A 19,803-nucleotide genomic window follows, 5' to 3' on the forward strand; every position below is an offset into this window, starting at 1 on the left:
ACTTATAAGATTTCATAAATATTTAAATACGAAATATTTACAAAATTCAAATCCGCATTATCTATTACCATCCTAAAATTACTTAATATTTTATTATTTATGTTCATGATTTTTACTGTTAATTAACAGGAAAAAGGAAACCATAAAACAAAGTGAAATCAAGATAGCAAATACAAAGCAACTGAGTCTAGACTCTAGATGAACCTATGTCCACCTTGGCCTTGACCTCGAATTAAACAAACACAATACACTACTATATTATATTTGACCAGCTAGGAGCCTTAGATGAACCTGTTTTCACCTTGGTTACTATTATAGCTTTGAACATTTAATAAAGAAAGCAGCTTTTCTAAGGTTGGGGAAAAGATAATATTTTGCACACAAGATGTGTCTACATAAACAGAGAAAGATGACCTACATGATATCGCTTAAGGATTGCCTTCTTCATCGCCAACTGCACATATTTGAATGGCTGCAGGCGACAACTCCACGTAATCGAAATCGTCTGTAATTCCGATCTGTTGTTAAGATTTGAACAGCAATGTCTTAGTGCATAAATTTCTAATAGAAACAAGTGTAACAAAATGGTTAGCTTCGAAACAAACGTATGCCTTGTATTAAGGAGTACAATTCTGTCTGAATAGTGAGTGGCCAAAACAGAGAAAACCAGGTAAAAATACTATGGAAGCCCCAAGATCCGGATTGCATTTTGCTCCCTATACTAAAAAAATAGACAAATTAGTCTTACATGTTAGATCAAAGAGCAAATTGGTCCGTTCTGTTAAAAATTTCATCAAGAAAATAACCAGACAATGACACGTGTACCTCATGCTGATGTACATGGACCAGTTTTTAACAGTTGAAATAGACAAAATTTTTAACAAAAAGACCAATTTGCTTTTTAATCTAATGTACAAGGACTAAATTGTCATTTTTTAAGTAGAAAGGGTAAAATGTAATCTAATTTCTAGTACAGGGGCTTCTATGGCACTTTTACTGAGAAAATCCCTTTTCTTTTAAGTAAAATCATTCAGTTTTTTTCGATTCTATGCACATAAATGCAAGGACCATGATGTATTATGGCAGCCATAGATAGAGGTTTATGTCATGAGGCTCCCCACAAGCAAATTTCAACCAGAATTAACTCATTGGAAAGGTTTCGGATTTGAGCATTTCTCACTTGATTTGGAATAAATAACAATTTTGGGTACCCTAAAGGCACAAGGGATACCATGGCAGAGAGGTGGCTGGTGTTATTTTCAAGTCATATGATAATTGATAGGTTCGTGCATATATGCAAATGAACCTAAGCCATATACCTCCTTGTACATGTGTTCAAGCTGCTCTTTGGCTTCAGGAAAGTTGTTTGAGCACCACTGCCGCAGAGTGAAAATGTTGTCTGTGGAGGTTTTGACCATTATTGTTAAAAAATGTATAGAATATCACCCGGAATTCATCAAAACAACCCAACAATATATAGCATAACACAGGAACTACAACTGTAGGCATCTATGTGCAGCACATAAAAGGGAAAAAGAATAGGAAATCAATATTATGCTAAAAGGTAAAAACAAAGTACCTGTCCATCTGTTTGCTGCTCCATGAGCAACCTCAATTGCTTTCTCTGCAAAAATGATTCAATAAAATGATCAGTGAGGTGTGAGTTTATTGAACTACAAAAAAACCCTCAAACATGCTGAATCTCATAAACAAATGTTGTCCAAACAAACACTAAACTCATTGCTTCAAATGCAGCTGGATCATTGTCTGCATATTGTACCATCTCCTCCTGAAAATTTAGAACATATAGGACAAACTCAAATAGAGCTCTATACAATTTATTTATGTAGGAAACAAAAGATATGAAGTAATCAAACCTTAAGCTCATTATGTTTCAATTCTATGGCCTTTAATTCAGCCAAGGCCGTCTCTCTTTCGTCCTAGTAAATGCATAAATGTTAAAACCAACAATCACCATTGAAATGCAAAACTAAATCCCAAATCACTAAACAAACTTTAAGATACTAACAGATTCTTCACGCCCCTTCTTTAATTCATTACACTTATCAACAAGCTCCACGAATTTCTTCTTACTGTTCTCAAGATCTGATTCGAGTTTCCGTTGCACATTCCTCAACTGTTCCAAAATTTACATCAAAATTGATATCTATGTTGCTTCAACTCCTTACATTTATTAAAGAATCCATGTCGACACATGAATATGAGATATGACAGTAAAAGTTCTATGGAGGACTTTGTATTAAAAGTTAAATTGCATTTTGACCTCTTTATTAAAAAATTGGCAACTTAATCCTTGTATGTTAGATTAAATACCAAACTAATCTTTTTGTTAAAAAAATAATCCATTTTTACTGTTAAAAACTTTCATGGCTAACAAAATAACCAAATAGTTACACGTGGCACGCCACATATACCTCATTTTGAGGTATAAGGACTAGTTTTAACAATAGAAATGGATAGACTTTTTAACTGAAGGACTAATTTACTCTTTGATCTAATTATAGGGACTAATTTACCCACTTTTTGAGTAGAAGAGACAAAATGTAATCCGGCTCGTAGTACAAGGGCCTCCATAGTACTTTTACTGAGATATGATATCGAAGGACCCTACAAATACACGACCATACCCGTTTCGGGCACATACCAGTATTGACACTTACACCCGAGAGCAAGTAACATAGATTGATATAACTATGTTAAGATAGAAAGGTATGCTAGAAAATACAAGCACCTGATTTCCAGCACAGCTAGGAAGGCTCCAAAAGTATACCTATAATTAATTTCATCATAAGAGCAATTAATTATACCTATAAATGAGAGAAAATTAACATATTACGTTGGAAATACTAATACAATAAATTTTTACTTACAGATGTTCCAATTTTATCCTTTGAAACAAGGTCATCATCAACCAAACTTTGAACAACATCTTTAACTGATTGAGTGATTACCCCTTTCTTAGGACCCAATTTTTCAAGCTCCTTAAGCTAAACTCATTAAATTAAACCAAGAAATTAATAAGAATTCAGAATTTCCACATATCTAAAAACAATTATTGCCAAAAAAAAATGATATACTTACGAGGAAGAAATCTTGAGATTCATAAAATATCTGAAGAATTTTCTCCCTCTTTTCTTCCAATGAAAGACCTCGTTTCTTCGACTGAAATCACAGTTGCAAAATACAACACAAATTCTCAGTAAATTTACAATACCATCAACAAATTTGAAAGGAGATTCATGACATTAGTTAAAAACAACGTTAGATTCAACTAAATCTACTAAGTTAATGTTCGGCAACAAAGAAAATCAAGGAAAATTGAAGAACCAAATGAGATTAGGGTTTATAAAAATTGATTTTACCATTGGCGACGATCCTTTTTTTTTTTCAACGAAGGCACTGCTCACTTGAAAATTCAAAATTGAATCTGGGAATCTCAGTGGAAAGGGTGTTTGAAATAATATACGCCATATATGAATGTGCTTCTTTTGGCGGGAATTTGGCCCAGTTTTACTAAAATATCCTCTGCATCTTTACATATGTACTCCTTTGGCTTTTTATTAAGCAAATGGCCTTTTATTTTAGATTGAAAAACTCTATAAAAAAATTAAAAGTTAAATTACACTAATAGTCATCCAACTATTAATAATTTTTTCTGGTCATCCAACTATAAAATGTTATAAAATGACCATTCAATTATTTAGCTTTTTTTGTTACCCAACTATTTAAAATTCTTTTTTTGTCACCAATTGTTAAATTACTAATGGAAATATATAACTTAACAACTTTTAAAATTGACATAATAGCAACTATAATCCTTCCGTACTTTCCAAGCTCGGTTTTGTATTAATTTTTACATTATTTTTATATAAAAAATTTAAAAATATAATACAACAAATGTACTAAAAACATTAAAAAGCAAATGACTCTAAATTAGAAGTAAAATTAATAATAAAATAAGACTTATACATATCCCAACAATAACAACAAAATAATAATAATATAATACCAAAATGGTAACAAAACAACATCAAAATGATAGTAAACAACAGCAAAACAACAATAAAAAGTTTTAGGCAAATTCAAGGCCTGGCCTATTTAAAATACAAGTTTTATTTTTTTGTCTAAATTTATTTTTCGAGTCTATATTTTTATTCAAATCATCTCATTTTTTTATACATGGACAAGACACCGACCGAAGCATAATTTCAAATTTTTTTTTCTTTCCTCTAAATTTCATCCCAAAGTATTTTAGTCGGTATCATTTTTCTACCCCAACTCTAACGTTTTTCTACACCAATTCTTCTACTTTTCCATGGACAAACCTCGTCTTCTTCTCCCAAAGATAATAGTTTTCTAGCTAATAAAAAGTAAAAACCCTGCCTTCACCAAACACCAACACTGTTAACCCACTTAAAACACTTCTGGGTTTTTCCACACTACTGAGTTTATGGTGAAAGTGGAGAGGTTTATAGATATATAGGTTCTTCCCTTCAGGGTTTAGGGTTTCGGACAAATACCCAATGAGTAAAAATAGGGTTTTTGAGGCTTGCGTAAGAGAATCTAATAACAACTTGAAAAGATTGGTTCCTTGTCAAGTTGGACTACATTGTTTGCAATTACAAACAGAATCACAAGGGGAAAAATCACTTTACAAATAGAGATATAGATTAAACTTGGAAAGGAACCTTAATTTATGAAAACTGCAAATTGAGTTTATTGGTCTATATTGACCAACATATATACATACACACATACACACATACATCCATATAATATTATATTAATATCATCAGAGAACCCTTGATTTACATTAAAAAAAACTCATTTGGGGGGTGGGGGGTTAATCCACCACCAATTAATCAAATAACAATTCTTATTTATTTGAATATGGAAACCAAATATGATGTTATTAGCCAGTAGGACTTTAGCTATATGATAAGAGTGAGGATTAGGAATTTTGAAGTCTCAACCACATTTGAGTCCCATGTCACACCTGCTGCAACATTAACATTCAAGCTCTTAATTTTATTAATTGTAGGGAAACTTTTCCTACCAATTCATCTAGAATGTTATCAAGGTCATAATTTACGAGTACAATTAAATACTGATTTACCATAATAATAAATAGAGTCAATGGTGACTCCGCTGTGGGAAGAGCCGTTTCTTTCTTGCTTGATAGGGGGGGCTTCCATTCACCAACAAAGACTAAAAGTGCTCTCCGAACCGTGCTGGATAGTCACCCATCACACGGCTCTCAAACCTAACCTGTGGTGGATCCCGGGAGACAAAGTCAAAGCGCTTGATCCTTTGCCCCATACTTTGAGATGCATGCTCCTCCCCGAGGGTGGGTTGGTTAACTGTTATGCGCGTTCTTTCTTCGAACCGTCTGGAATGCCTCAGTCATACATTGACTACAGCCGTCCCAATGTGAACTCACTTTTACCTAGTACTTTTTTTTTTATTATAAAGAAGAATTACCGTATGTCCTGTCAATTCAATAGTGTCTGGCTTCCCGGCTGTACTTCTTTGACTACTTCCCCGGGACTTAACTCTAGGTAAGGCCCTCAAGGTCAATAAGTAAGGAAAGAAAACTACTAGGCCTCCTCTTCTAGGTCTTTTTCCCCATCCAACCATTACATTAATAAGATTCACACAAAAAAGAGTTCAAAAAAATGATCCGTTAACGGAATACCCACAAGTCTACTTGCGTGAATATGAGCTTTCTACTCATGCTCACCCCTGAATAGAATTGTTGAAGGCAATTGCTAATGATCTCCATCGGATCAACCGAGAACAAAAAAAGATCGTCCGAAATAAATCAATGAGATAAAGGAAAAGGGTTCCTAGACGCTTCAACCACGCTGTCCATACCTTACGCCTGACAGATGCTTCTATCCATTGCGGTAACCGATCCATACACAAAACAAAAAAGGAAGGTTGTCGGATGCTTCTTAAGGGCTAAGACTGTGCAGTCTTCTCCCCGACATGGATAAGACATAATTGCATAAATATCAAAGTGAAGTTAATTAAATCCCATTTGGTCGAGTTCCAATTATAAGCTTTTTCTAAGTCAAATCGAATGGGGTATGTTTTATGTTTTCCTTGACTATGTTCATTGACTATCCATGAAAGTGTTAGAAAGACCTCCATATATATATATATATATATATATATATATATATACTAAATTCCCCCAAATCACTTCACGTGGCTTCTTGTTATCACGCAAAATAGTCCACAGTTTCATGTGCTAGTTACTCACATATATATATTCTAAATTCCCTACCCACTATTCCCTAAAGAAACAAATATAAAATAAGAATTTAATGCCTCTAATAATTATATCTTACCATTTCTGTTTTAAAACTTCAGCACTTATTCTTTTTCTTTTCTTTTTTTTAAGAATTCTAACTTTTCCATCCTTGTAAAAAAAAATGGAGATAGAGCAATTAAATTTTAAGCACATACAATATTATAAGCTCCATTAATTCAAGTGAGCCAGCACTTTGCCTTGCTCACAACACCACTTGATGGGGCTGAAATTTTAAGCTCATAGCACCACCCCTTGAAACTCCAAAGAAGTAATAAAGCTGAAGCTTTCACCATCTCAAGGGGAGAAGCATCAAGCACCGCCAAAACACGGAACCCACTGCTCCACTATATATATAACTCTATTAAGATTTGGGAACCGATAGTCCGAACGACCGAGAGGATCTGGATCTCCGACCTGGAAAAAAATGTTCGCCACAGTCAACTAAGGACCTCACAAGAATGCAAGATGTTCATAGAGATAGCTCGTGCGAGGAGCTTGTGTAAGCCTCGCACAGACAAGGTTGCAAGAGGGAGCTCGCGTGAACCTCGCAGGGACGAGGTTCCGAGCTATGTCTGAAAAGAGGACCCCCCTCCCTCGTGACTGGCAGGTACGAGGTCCGTTGGAAGAGTCAGTCCCAGAGTTAGAAAAGACCACATGCTCCACAGGTAAACGTCTAATAAGCCAGAGGAGGCACAGAGAATGTCTACACTAGGGACAGGAATGTTAGTGCCATCGACCCAAAGGCCAAGACTAAACAGTGAGCCCTATTGTGAGCTGTAATAATAACAGTAAAAGGTATATATAAATATCCCATGTTTTTCCCCTAATACAACATAAGCAAATATTACTCAACAAAACTCTCTCCCTCCTTCCATCCATTGTAACGTATTTGTTTGTTTGTAAAAAATAAAATCAGGCGTATCTCAAAAAGCTTCCACCCTTTATTCACTACAAAATTTAAAGGCTTTGGGATGGTTAAAAATCGTTTCTAAAAGTTTAAAAATGGTCCTCGATAGGCTTAGAGATGACTTAAGTCATCCCCAACATACACCCTTTAAAACAATGTTTTTGAAAATTTGTTAAATTAATTGTGAAGATCGTCCTCATAATTAAGGAGGAATATAATCCCAAATTCATAAAAAACATACAAAAAAAATGATTAAGATGAATTTCACACCTAAAGCTTTGGGGACAAATACGTCCAAATTAAAAAAAAAAAAACTAAATATTTAGTGAGCTTTCGTACCTAAATGAATATTCTTTGTAGACACATTTCATCTCTAAATATTAATTTTATTCAATAATCTATTACTATAAATTTAAATTTAATAATATGAATACCTAAGGAAAAGATAATAAATATATGAATTTAAACTAAAACGTAATATGCATAAAATAAAATATATAAAATTAAATTCTATCAAAATGTTAAATATTAACTATCCATGAAAGTTTATATATATATATATATATATATATATATATATAAAACAATATTAAACTTTTAAGATAATTAATAACAAAGGACATAAGCTTAAAAAAACTTTGATGTCAAACTTATAATTTAAGACAAACATGCATTTCAAGAAGAGTCAAGTTGGTTCAGGAGAAGTAAAGTAGGGGTGTTCAAACGTTAACCGAATCGAATTAGTATTTGAATTAATCGAATTTTTTAGTCTTTTAACCGCTAACCAAATCGAACTTTTTTTCAAAAAATATTAACTGAATTAATTGAAATTAATTTATATTTTTTTTGTTAAAACAAGTATAAAACATATAAAAATAAATAAATTTATAATGTTCATTTGACCAAATTAACCGAACTTAACTGAATTAACCAAACTAGTAATAGCCTAATACATATAATCTATAATATTATTTATTAAGTTCGGTTAATTCAGTTAATTACCTGATTTCAAACCGAATTAACTGTTAACCGAAATTTCAAAAAAAATTTAACCAACCGATTTACCGAATTAGATCGGTTCGACCGGTTAATTCAGTTTTAACCGAAGTTTGAACACCTCTAAAGTAAAGCATATCTATCAAGGGCGAAGAGAGAGAAAAAATTTTAGGGGGCAAAATTAAATTGTAATTTTTATGATAGTAAAAATGTAATTTTTAAAGGATTAAATCAAAATTTTATCATTTTTAGGGGAACTAAAATACAATTTTACTTTTACTAAATTAAAACTTTAAAAAATTTAAAAAATCAAAATAAAATATTTTCCATTTTAGGAGATTCCCCCAAATCATTGTTTTTTTCTTTTGGCAAGATACCTCTAAATCACTTGATGGCTTGTTATTCATGTCCTAGTTAATCATATAGATACTAAATTTCCAGACCCACTATTATGAACATGAGCACTTGTAATATTCCTTTTTAGAATTTAAACCTTTCCCTCCTTATAACAAAAATGGATTAAATATCGAGGGAACAAAAAGGTTCATGGAATCGAGGCAAAAAAGCTAAGGTCTAAAAAAAGAATGTGGTGGGCTCCTAAGACGTAATGAAGCTGAAGTTTTCACCATCTCAAAGGGAGAAGCATCAAGCACCAAAACACAGGATCCACTGCTTCACTAAATATACATATATAACACTCCCGTGTTGTATGACAATTGCCACTGATACAGTTGGCTAGAGGCACTATTTATGTGCATAAGTATCACTATCACATGGAAACAAAATGATCTCTCTTCTCCCTTTCTCTTCTTATCTTTTTCTGATCTTCCATTCTTTTTTTTCCCTTCCTCTAAATTTCATCTCGATGTATTTTAGTTGCTATCATTTTTCTACACCAATTCTTCCATGGACAAACCTCGTCTTCTTCTCCCAAAGGTAATGGTTTTTTAGCTCTAGTAAAAAGTGAAAACCCTATCTTCACCAAACAACTACACTGTTAACCCACTTACAACACTTCTGGGTTTTTCCACACCATATGGTGAAAGTGGAGAGCTTTATAGATAGGTTCTTCCCTTCAGGGTTTAGGGTTTTGCACAGATACCCTATTAGTAAAAATAGGGTTGTTGAGGTTTGTGTCAGAGAATCTAATAACAAATTGAAAAGATTGGTTCCTCGTAAAGTTAGACTACATTGTGTGCAATTATAAACAGAATCACATGGGAAAAAAATCACTTTACAAATAAAGATAGAGATTAAACTTGGAAAGCAACCTTAGTTTATGAAAACTACAAATAGAGTTTATTGGTCTATATTGACCGACATATATACATACACACATACATGCCTACATACATCACCATATAATATATTAATATCCAAGATTATTTTTTTGTAACAAAGTAGCTAGATTATCCAACGGCAGAGGTTTAACTATTAGTTGGTCACTTCATCCACTGACAGTGTTGAATCTTTAAGGAGTTTATTATTAAGGGATTCTTCCACAGTACGTAGCTACATTTTTTTTTTGTAAAAAAAAAAACGTAATCACCAAAAGAAGAAGGAAATCAGAACTTATGGTTATAGATAGATCAAGCATGTACATTGACTAGTTTTAGTAATCTCTTTGCAAATTTATATTTCAAACCTCTTACCTTTCATTAGAAATGATCACCAGAGATGATCACAGCGCGAATTTTACAATTTTCGAACCTGCAAAAACATTAGTTTTAGATACCCTTTTATGTTCCAAATGTAAATATTAAGATACAAATACTTGAAAAAATGAAAAACTCAAATAATTTAAAAGATATACAATCGAACTATGAAAGTTAGGAATACACGAGGTAAAAGTATTATGAGAGTGCTTGGATTAAAAGTTATATTGTATTTTGCTTCTCTATTAAAAGAATAAGCAAATTAGTAAATATACATCAAATCTATTTTAACCAAATAATAACATGTGGTGTCTATTTTCACAGAAAAATTAATTTACTTTTTAATCTACCATGTAGAGATTAATTTATTCAATTTTTTAATAGGAAAGGGCGCCATATACAATCCAACTTTCCTTAGTACTTTTACCGAATATATGATTATTACACACTTACGGGGTGAAATTATCACATGTTACTAAGGGGTCACACTTATGTCCAATTGCAAGTAGAGTTTGCTTCAAAAAACCTCCATGGCTGACCACTGCTATCTCCTTTTCTTTCCGTGCCAACAACCTGCAATGATGAAGTTGATTCCATACAAAAATCCAACCCAAGTTTAGCATTCAAATCCTTCAAAGAAAAATATATATGTATGTATATATTTAGTACACACCATTTAATAAACTCGACTCCCCTAGCAGCAACAGCTTCATCGGTTTCACGTTCTTCAGCCTCCCACGAAATGTCATATTCACTTTCAATCTACAATAACAGGTATATGTTTAATTATTTGAACTTCTATTTAATGAAACTAACAAGTTATTTGTGTACTTGCCAATGAAAAAACAACTTGAGGGAAACGAGCCTTGCACCGGCTGATGCTTTCTCTCCTGCGATCTTTCCTCTACGTTGAATTGAAAGACATGAGCTTTAGTGGATTAAAATAATGGAATGGAACATGATCCAACTTTTGTATATGTATATATACCATGCGTACACGACAAAGTTCAGTTGCTATGATGAGTGGGTTATTGCAATTATCTCCATGTTCTTCACTACCAACAAAAACACCTACTGAAGTCTGCAATGTCCTGTAATTTCAACCATAAAAAAGAAAGAAGAAATAAAATCAAGAAGCTAGTGAAGAAACCTTTTCCTATTTTTTGTTTTGTAGAGATCGGTGCCTTAAATTTTTCCTTTTTGTTCTGCTTACTCAAGCATTTTATCAATGATAGAAAGAGAGAAACAAAGTCTGAAACACTAAAAAAGGGGGTTAAGGAGATACAAGTGAGGAAGATTAATAGATTGCAAAAACGAAGAAGAAATATGGAATATATGAGTTTGATAAAAAGTTGCGTCTACGAGTTATCAGAAACGAAGAAGAAATTATCAAAAATCTAGTGCAAATTGAAGACAATAGATTTAACCAGAGATTTAAATTGCGGTCGTGGCCGCGTTTTTTATCGCGGTTGCAGACATAACGGATGCTATTGCGGTATTACGGATATCGCGGTCGCGAATTTTTTTTAAAACTCGCACAACTTATTGTAAAACATTCCAAGCCCTTTCCACCACTTCACTACTCTCAGTAACCAAGGGCTTAACTTGACCACTTAATTCTCCAGTTTTACCGAATGTTGCATGGCTTCCACGTTGTTCTCTACACTTGCGCCTTTCTCCCCCGAGCGAAGAATGAAAGGCTTAGCGAACTCACAGGTACCCGACGTGTAAATCAAACAAACTCCTCTTTGTTCTTCACATAAATTTTTTAATCAACAAATTCAACGTTTCATTACTTGAAAACACAAAGGAAATGCACCCCCAAACTACTTTCTTTCAATAATATTTCAGGAGAAAGAAAGTGAGTGCAAGTGTGCAACAGTTGTTCTGGTTTCAACAGCAACATGGATATTGCTTCAAGTATATCAGTTCAACTTCATCACTGTCGCTTCATGGCTCATCATCTTCATCCTTGCTTCACTTTTCCTTTGGGGAAATGTTCTCAGGCTTCTCGGATGTTCAAAGTGCTCTCATTTGTTTTTCAGGTGGTCATACAATCGGCATATCCCATTGCCCGGCTGTTTCGCGTCGATTGTACAATTCCACCGGCCCCGGCAGAATCGACCCAACCATGGACAGCGAGTATGTTGAAAACCTCAAGATCTTAGCTACTAGTCACTCTTGCTCAAAAGAAGGGGTCTTTTCCAATCCGATGCTGCTTTAACCACTGTAAAGGAAAATAACGGGAATAGCGGCCCGTTATTCCCGCAATTGGCTGTTACCCGTTAAATTGCGGCCGCTATCCACCGCTATCGGTGTGACTCCGCTTCACACCGCTAGTTGTCTTCGAGTTTCATTGTCGGTTGGAGAAGTTATAGAGCTCAATGGAAGGAATCAATTTGGATTTTAATTAGGGATTTTGGTGAACCAAAAATATATTGTCTCTTATCATTTTTTAAGACCGTAGTAGCGCTTTTGCTGTAGGTTTTTATTGAGCTTTTGGGGGTTGGTTTGGTGTTTTCGAGACCGTACGTTGTTGGCGCTTGTAGGAAAAAAACCAGATGAGAAAATGGGTGGATGAACAACACAACATATGATACCTTCTCAGAGGGGAAGTGACGACAAGTTCAATACTTTGCAGCACTCCACTTGCAGAAAGATTTTTCCGTTCATCACGAACCTGTTAAAACCAGCTAAAATGTCAAAAAGCTTTCATTATGAAAATTTAATATTCCATTGGCAAAGCTTTTCTATCACCTGCTGCGAACCCAGAGGTGAGAGTTGAGGATTAGTCTCTTCCTTGGAATTGTGAAGTTCATGTGCATGCCTCATCTGTAAATCAATGTTGTTATTAAATGATAAATAAAAAAATGACATGCAACTACTAAGGGACAAACCAGATGAAGGCGTTTTTGGTTGTTACTAAGCTCTCGAGATGTAGATGCCATTAAGGGAGTGGAGTAGTTGAATGAAGATGCAGTAGACAAGGGTCATCCAAGACATCTTTTTTGCTTTATGATTCTAGGATAAATATTGTATATTATGCATGCTGATATCAACATTTTCCATGCTGGCATCAGGATACACAAAAAATACGGCATTTCTTTGGCCCGATGATTACGGGCTTAAAAAGGTCCTACGTGTGCTATTCTTGATCCACGTGTATCCTACCTATTTGAAACTCCCCTTCTCCGTGTAAATGAATTAATTTATTTTTACTACCTATTTGAAATCCATCTTTTTCTCTTATTTGAAGATGTCGAAGACAAGTTTCCTTAGCGATTTGTCTTCGTGTTTCATTGTCGGTTGAAGACAGAATCTGGATTTTAAGAGTGCAGGGATTTTTGGTGAACCAAAGATATGTCCTTTATCATTTTTTAAGACTGTAATAGTTCTTTTGCTTTAGGTTTTTATTGAGCTTTTGGGGTTTTGCTGGGTGTTTTCTAGACTGCTTTTCGTGCTTTGTAGGCTAAAACCTAGAATCGTAGATGGAAAATTCGATGAACGAAACAACATCATATCACTATGGGTGGATAAGTGGGCTGCGGTACTTTGACCTTCAAAAGTGGCTCGAGTTCCCCAGCTCTCCTGAAAATTTTGTCTCATAATTTATAAAATTACATTTTAATCCTAAAAAATAATAAAAAATTAATTTAATCTTTTAAAATTTATAAAGATATAGACTATTAAAATATACCTTTTAATTCCGCCTCAAAAAAAAATTTTGGCTCCACCACTATCTTAAAAATGATAAAAATTTAATTTAATTTTATAAAAATTATAAAAATATAAACTATTAAAATAAAAAAATTATATTTTTACTATTGTAAAAATATACAATTTAATTCAAACCTTCTAAGTCGTATTGTTGGATCGTCTCCACTTGCAGAAAGATTTTTTCCGTTCCTCACAAACCTGCTGTTAAAACCAGCTAAAATGTGAAAAAGCTTTCATTATGAAAAATTAATATTCCATTGACAAAGCTTTTCTATGACCTTCTGCGAACCCAGAGGGGAGAGTTGAGGATTAGTGTCTTACTTGGAATTGTGAAGTTCATGTGCACGCCTTATCTGTGAACCAATGTTTGTTATTAAATGATAATAAAAAAAATGACATGGAAATACTTAGTAAATTAAGGGACAAACCAGATGAAGTCGTTTTTCGTTGTTAAGAAGCTTAGGAGGTGTAGGTGCCATTTAGGGAGGGGACTAGTGGACACTAAAATGGATGTAATAGAAGAGGAAAATATACATATATATATATATTTATTTACTTCCAGGATTTGGGTGGCAACTTCTTCTTTTTTGTTGCTTTCTGCTTTTTACGTGGAATATGGTATATTTTGCATGTCGATGGCTCCACTTACGATGAATGTACGGCATTGGGCCGATAATTACGGGATTGGGCTGATGATGATGCACCAATTTCCAAACTTTCATTGAGATAGATCAGTTTTGGATATTATTTTGCTACACATGCAGGTGTTGTTGTGTATTGTATAACACTAATGCAGATGCCGAAGATTTTGCAACAATATTTGGTGGCCCTATAATAAGGAATGGGCAGCATTATACGGTGATAGTCGCGTTTTATTTTATAAATTGATTATAATTTTATTCTTAAATTTTAACTAATTCAATTATATCGAATTAAAACTAGAGTAGTCTTATATATCTTTTTTGTATTTTTTTATTATAATTATTATTTTAACGATTCAACCATTTAATTTATTTATTCAAAATTAAATTATTATACACTTGAGTTTCATAAATATTATATTAAAATTTTAATAATATGAAATAAAAATAATAATTGATGGTTGAAAATACAATTAATAACAGCCGAAACTTTTTTATAAATAAAGGCTTAGTCAGTAAATTGTTACAAGGCTGTGAAAACAATCTTAATTTATTGTATTATTTATTATGATATGTACATTTATCAATTTAAAATTAAATAAACATATTCTAAAATAAAATTTTAAGCTTCTTTTATTAATCGAAATGAATATGAATAAGACATGGATAAATTTATTTGATAAATCATTTATTTTTTAATTGCTACATAATTAATAATATATTTATTAATTATCATGTTTTATTAATTTATATTGAAAAAGTAAGAAATATGTTTAATTATATATAGTATACTTGTGTATTTTTTAATCATTTGTAAACCTATTTATTTAATGTTGATGAATAAATTTACTTAATTTAAACAAATAAATATGTAAGTAAATGAAAACAAAAACATAATTTAAAAATTTTCAACAAACACAAACAACTTTAAAAATAAAGAAATAAACAGACATAAACAAAGATCCATTAATTCAAACTCGATTTATTTATAATCTTAGCCATCAAATCTTCAATATATATGGAAAAATCTTACTATTTATATTTCAATATGTGTTGAACATAAAATCAAACATAAAATTTTAGGCCCAACTGAAAATTGGACTTAAATTTTTATTCAAACTTAACCCAGATTATAAATGTTAAACCCGGACCTAGACTGACTCGACCCATATTAAAATCTGAAGTATGAATACCATAGAAAATGTATGATACTTGCTATGAGATATTGATGCCTAGGGGAGGGTATCGATACTCAATCAAAAAAATTTTAATTTTTAAAACATCGAACCTTAAAATGGTATCGATACCTTTGTGAAAGGTATCGATACTTTTGATTTTGTAGACATGTATCCCAGTAGGGTCGGGCCTAGGCCAAAAATGGCTTACCTGAAGCCCGACCCATTTATAAAACAAGCCTCATTTTTATCCAGGCCTATTTTTTTATCCCAACCTTCTCATATTTTGGATAAGTCTTCAAATCGGGCCAAGTGTCCCAACCTATAGACATGTCTACCATATAAAATGAGAATAAATTATATAACATTTCTCTTAACAGTGGCACCCATGAAACACCACTTAAATTTGTTTAAGTTATTTGCTCAAATATAAAATTTTGTTTAATATTTTAAAGTGTTATACAACTATTAGTTCTGATTAAAATATGAGTTATACTTGAAATCCAATATTCAAAACTTGAATTTAGTTTAATTTTTTTTCAATTCTATAACATATTATTCATATTTTGTTTTTATATATTTTGTGATTTATGCCGAATAAAAGTTAAATATAAATATTATTGTATAAATATTAAAAAAATGTTAACTTGCAAAGTTGTAATCACTGGATGGGTCATCGAACCAATTATACCACCACTCCTGATTTTAATAATGACAATTAAAAGAGAAAGTTTGATAATAATAATAAAAAACATTAAAATTAGAAAAAGCTTTAAATTTTTCAATTTTTAATACGTACAAAAATAATAATAGTAACATAAACTTTTTTTATAACAACAATTATGGTTCTCAATTCACCCTTAGCATTAGGTTGATTATTTGTTTGTATCAAATTATAGAGTAAAAAAATTGAAGATTAAATTTTCTCTAAGCCCTATACACTTTATACATTTGAAATATAATCCCCTACTTTTATTTTGAGAAATTTAATCCTCTACTTTTGAATTTAAAATTCAAGTCTAATTTATACCACCATTAAATTCTTTGGAGTGACATTTTGAAAATTTTTTAAAAAAGTTGGTAGTTAGGTAACAAGAAAATAACATTGAAAATACTGATTATGATTTTTGTACCCATTCAAATTCGTCATGATAATTTTTTCCTATTTAAACAAGTGGTCTCGAAAAAATTGATGTCAACATTCGATTGAAATAATTAACAATATGAACTATTTAGACTTATTAATGACATTATAAAAACAAAAGATCAAAACTACAATTTAACTAATTTTCAAAATGTAAAAATAAAAAAGAAAGGGATGTGTGTTGATCCACGTGTCAATAAAGAAGGATGATTTGAACCTTACTTTTAAAACATATATATTGAACATTAATTTTATTATATGTTCTTATCATATCTGTTTATATATATATATATATATAATGTTTAGAATTACCCATAGTCCAATCCCAAATCTTAAATAGGAGAATAATGCACTTCAGCAAACTCGAATTCACGTCTTTCTGCAATGACAACAATATCAATACAAATCAAATTAAGACTCAATTGATACTTATATATATATATATATATATTAAAATTTCAAATTATCCAACATAATATGTAAAGTTAAAAATTCATTAGTCAATAAGTGAATGTAATAAAGTCAGTTAGTCAAGTAATAATAATAATAATAATTCTGTCTCAAAACTGGAGCGGGATAGGAAATAGAATTGTCAAGGATTGGATAACCCGAAAAGGTAAGAGTTTTTGTACATCGGTCTGATCTAATCTGAATTCAATTTAAATAATAAAAATATTTTTAACTTTAAATTTAATTATAAATATATAAAATATCAATTTTAAAATATTTTTAAATATTTTATTAGAAATTTAACGTAATTTACCTATTTAAATTTTAAAAACTAAAAAAAAGCTCTTTAACTATATGATTCAAAATCAATATAATAATTATTTAAATAATTTTGGTTTTAAAATTTTAATTGGTCAAATCTTTAACATCTGTGTTAACATACAAATTATAATTTTAAATACATAATTTAAAAATAAATTGTTGTAAACAAATATTCGATAAAATTAAATTATGGTGGTTATTATGCAAAAACATTATTGATTTTTGTTTAAAGTTTAATACAACAAATATATAAAATGTAACATATTTTTATAAAAGTTTTAAATAATGTAGGAGTTAACAATTTATAAAATATAAATAAATTTAAGACCCAGATTCAACCGAATTTAAATAATTATATCCAATGGCGGAGTCAGGATATTAATCTTAAAGGGGGGCAAGCTAAAATTAGAAGTGCTATGTAATAGTCAATTTAAACATATAAACAATCGATTCAAAAAAAGCAATATTCCAACAATTAAGACGAAATAGCTATCATTTAACTCGGTTAACCATTTTTTATTTCGTTTTCACAGGAATGCTCACTGCTTCACGAGTTATTATTTGACATAATTTTAAACAAAGTGACCAAGGTTTTATTCCTCCCCTTCATTTTGGCCGAAACTTACTATATCATTATCTAACTATTTTTGTTTCATTTTTATACTTCTAACTAGTTAGAAACCGTCTCCTAATCATTTTTCATAAAAAAAACATACATATTTTACTCAATTTTATAAGCTTCCAAGTTCCATCAATATCCTTTAATGGCGGTAACTTTTACTATACTTGATAAGACAAAAACTATTGGTACATATATATATAAAACAAATTTTAAATATTCAAAGTCTATGAAAAGTTTGAAGAAAAACATACCTTGCACTTGAATTTGGAGGAAAATGATAAATAATTTTTTCTTCTTCTTTTCTTCTGAAGCACCAATGTGAAGAAGAAAGATGATAAGAGTCTCTTCATCTTTTCTTTTCCTTTTATATATATTATTATATTACTTTTAAAATATTATTATGTTAAGTAAACTATTAAATAAACATTAATTTATTATTATTTAACAAAATATCATTCAAAAGTCATCATGAGTAATTGAGCTTCTTCAAGAAGATTTTCTCTTTATTTTATCAAAAATAATTTTTAATATTATTTTAATCCTATAAAAATATTGGAGGGGCCTACTTATATTTTTAGGAGGACCATAATATATATATATACAAAGGGAAAATTGCAAAAATCTTAAACCTTGAGTGGGCATACTTATATTTTTGAGAGGGCCATAATGTAAATTTACAAAGGACTAAATTGAAAAAATTAAACTTTGGGAGGCCATGCTCCGCCACTAATTATATCTATTAATATCATAAATGTACTCAATCCAAACTCAGCTCTACCCCATTCATGACAAATATATGAATTCTAAAAATCCAATTGCAATTGCAAGCCGACAACCTAAGGAAAGCTATAAAATTTGTCATACTTACGCTTTAATTTGGTGTTCAAACTTAGAGCCCATGTCTCTTCTATTGTATCCTTCTAATATAGGTTAAAAAATGGTCTCGTAAGAGTGAAAATGAGACACTAGTATTCGTAATTTAATTGAATTCGACTCAAAAATTTTAAATTTGATTCCAAGTTCGAGCTATCAATTAAATTGAATTCAAATTTAGTAATATTTGACTGGAATACTTTACGAGCTTTATGGAGCTTTTTATATTTTTATATTATTAGATTACGTTATTGCCCTTAATATATATTATTAACCTTGAGTAGAGCTCAAGTTCGAGCTCGAGGCTTTGAAAATTTTGTATATATTAATATTTATTGAACAACTGATTTTTTTACATAAAATAATTGACATGCATGATCTATATAAATATAATATAAGATACTTTTAAATCATTAAACTGATACAAGTGAATTCCTCTCCATAAAACAGTCATTTTCCTTCAATTTTCTTTTACAAACATACATTTTTCTTTAATTTTATTTACAGGGAAGTTCTAAAGGAGAATAGAATTAATATTACTAGAATATAGAAAAGAATTGGAGTTAAAATTCAATTATATGTTATATATTCCAAGTGATGATATTGGTTCTTGTCTCTAATATGCTTGTTAGTTGTTACTTGATCTTGGTCTCCATGGCAGAGCAATTGGGCTCTCTTTAATTTATTTTTAAAAAAAAACCTAAGGGTTAATGCATTTATATTGGTTGTACTCTTCATTTATCTTGAAGTACTCGAATCCAACATATGACCTCTAAAATCATACATAAGTCTGAGTAACATAGAATGCCATGACCAAATAATAAAAACCCCTCAGGCTTCATACTCTATTTGCCCATGGCAATAACCCCTACATCAGCATGCCTGAAAATTTAAGGCTCCGTTTACCATTAAAGTTGAAATGAATATTTTATCTTCTCAAAAGCAGTGATAAACAATATAATTAT

At 31.2% G+C, this 19,803-nt stretch overlaps 2 protein-coding genes across 3 annotated transcripts; both read right to left on the reverse strand.

Annotated features, from left to right (window-relative positions):
• Positions 1-122: 122 nt before the first annotated feature.
• LOC105790725 (meiotic nuclear division protein 1 homolog) lies at positions 123-3,553 on the reverse strand. 2 transcript variants are annotated; one of them, XM_052633278.1, is made up of 11 exons: positions 3,384-3,553; positions 3,103-3,183; positions 2,892-3,008; positions 2,753-2,791; positions 2,030-2,137; positions 1,878-1,940; positions 1,738-1,789; positions 1,580-1,624; positions 1,320-1,399; positions 612-716; positions 123-518 (listed from the first exon to the last, which is right to left on the reverse strand). In XM_052633278.1, exons 1-10 carry the CDS (start codon positions 3,384-3,386, stop codon positions 618-620), a joined length of 687 nt encoding a protein of 228 aa, XP_052489238.1. In that variant the 5' UTR covers positions 3,387-3,553; the 3' UTR covers positions 123-518; positions 612-617. The 2 variants fall into 2 exon arrangements, with proteins under 2 accessions (XP_052489238.1, XP_012473954.1); XM_012618500.2 differs by lacking the exon at positions 612-716.
• A 3,234-nt stretch (positions 3,554-6,787) lies between these two features.
• LOC105803135 (phosphoglycerate mutase-like protein) lies at positions 6,788-12,843 on the reverse strand. Its single transcript, XM_012635153.1, has 7 exons — positions 12,793-12,843; positions 12,653-12,727; positions 12,496-12,575; positions 10,884-10,986; positions 10,569-10,657; positions 10,349-10,468; positions 6,788-7,010 (listed from the first exon to the last, which is right to left on the reverse strand). Exons 1-7 carry the CDS (start codon positions 12,841-12,843, stop codon positions 6,788-6,790), a joined length of 741 nt encoding a protein of 246 aa, XP_012490607.1.
• Between the last annotated feature and the right edge of the window lie 6,960 nt (positions 12,844-19,803).

Source organism: Gossypium raimondii, chromosome 7, assembly GCF_025698545.1.
Source record: "Gossypium raimondii isolate GPD5lz chromosome 7, ASM2569854v1, whole genome shotgun sequence".
In the NCBI taxonomy this organism is placed as follows: Eukaryota; Viridiplantae; Streptophyta; class Magnoliopsida; order Malvales; family Malvaceae; genus Gossypium; species Gossypium raimondii.

Excerpts from the sequence above, each read along its gene's own strand:
- LOC105790725 (XM_052633278.1), bottom strand. Across the intron at positions 2,138-2,752 it reads CTAGCTGTGCTGGAAATCAG|TTGAGGAATGTGCAACGGAA; the intron begins GTGCTTGTATTT and ends ATTTTGGAACAG. Across the intron at positions 717-1,319 it reads TTGAACACATGTACAAGGAG|GGAGCAAAATGCAATCCGGA; the intron begins GTATATGGCTTA and ends TTTTTAGTATAG.
- LOC105803135 (XM_012635153.1), bottom strand. The coding sequence starts at position 12,843 with ATGGCATCTACATCTCGAGAGCTTAGTAACAACCAAAAACGCCTTCAT. Across the intron at positions 10,987-12,495 it reads GTCACTTCCCCTCTGAGAAG|GACATTGCAGACTTCAGTAG; the intron begins GTATCATATGTT and ends TTGAAATTACAG. Across the intron at positions 10,658-10,883 it reads AACTTTGTCGTGTACGCATG|ATTGAAAGTGAATATGACAT; the intron begins GTATATATACAT and ends CTGTTATTGTAG.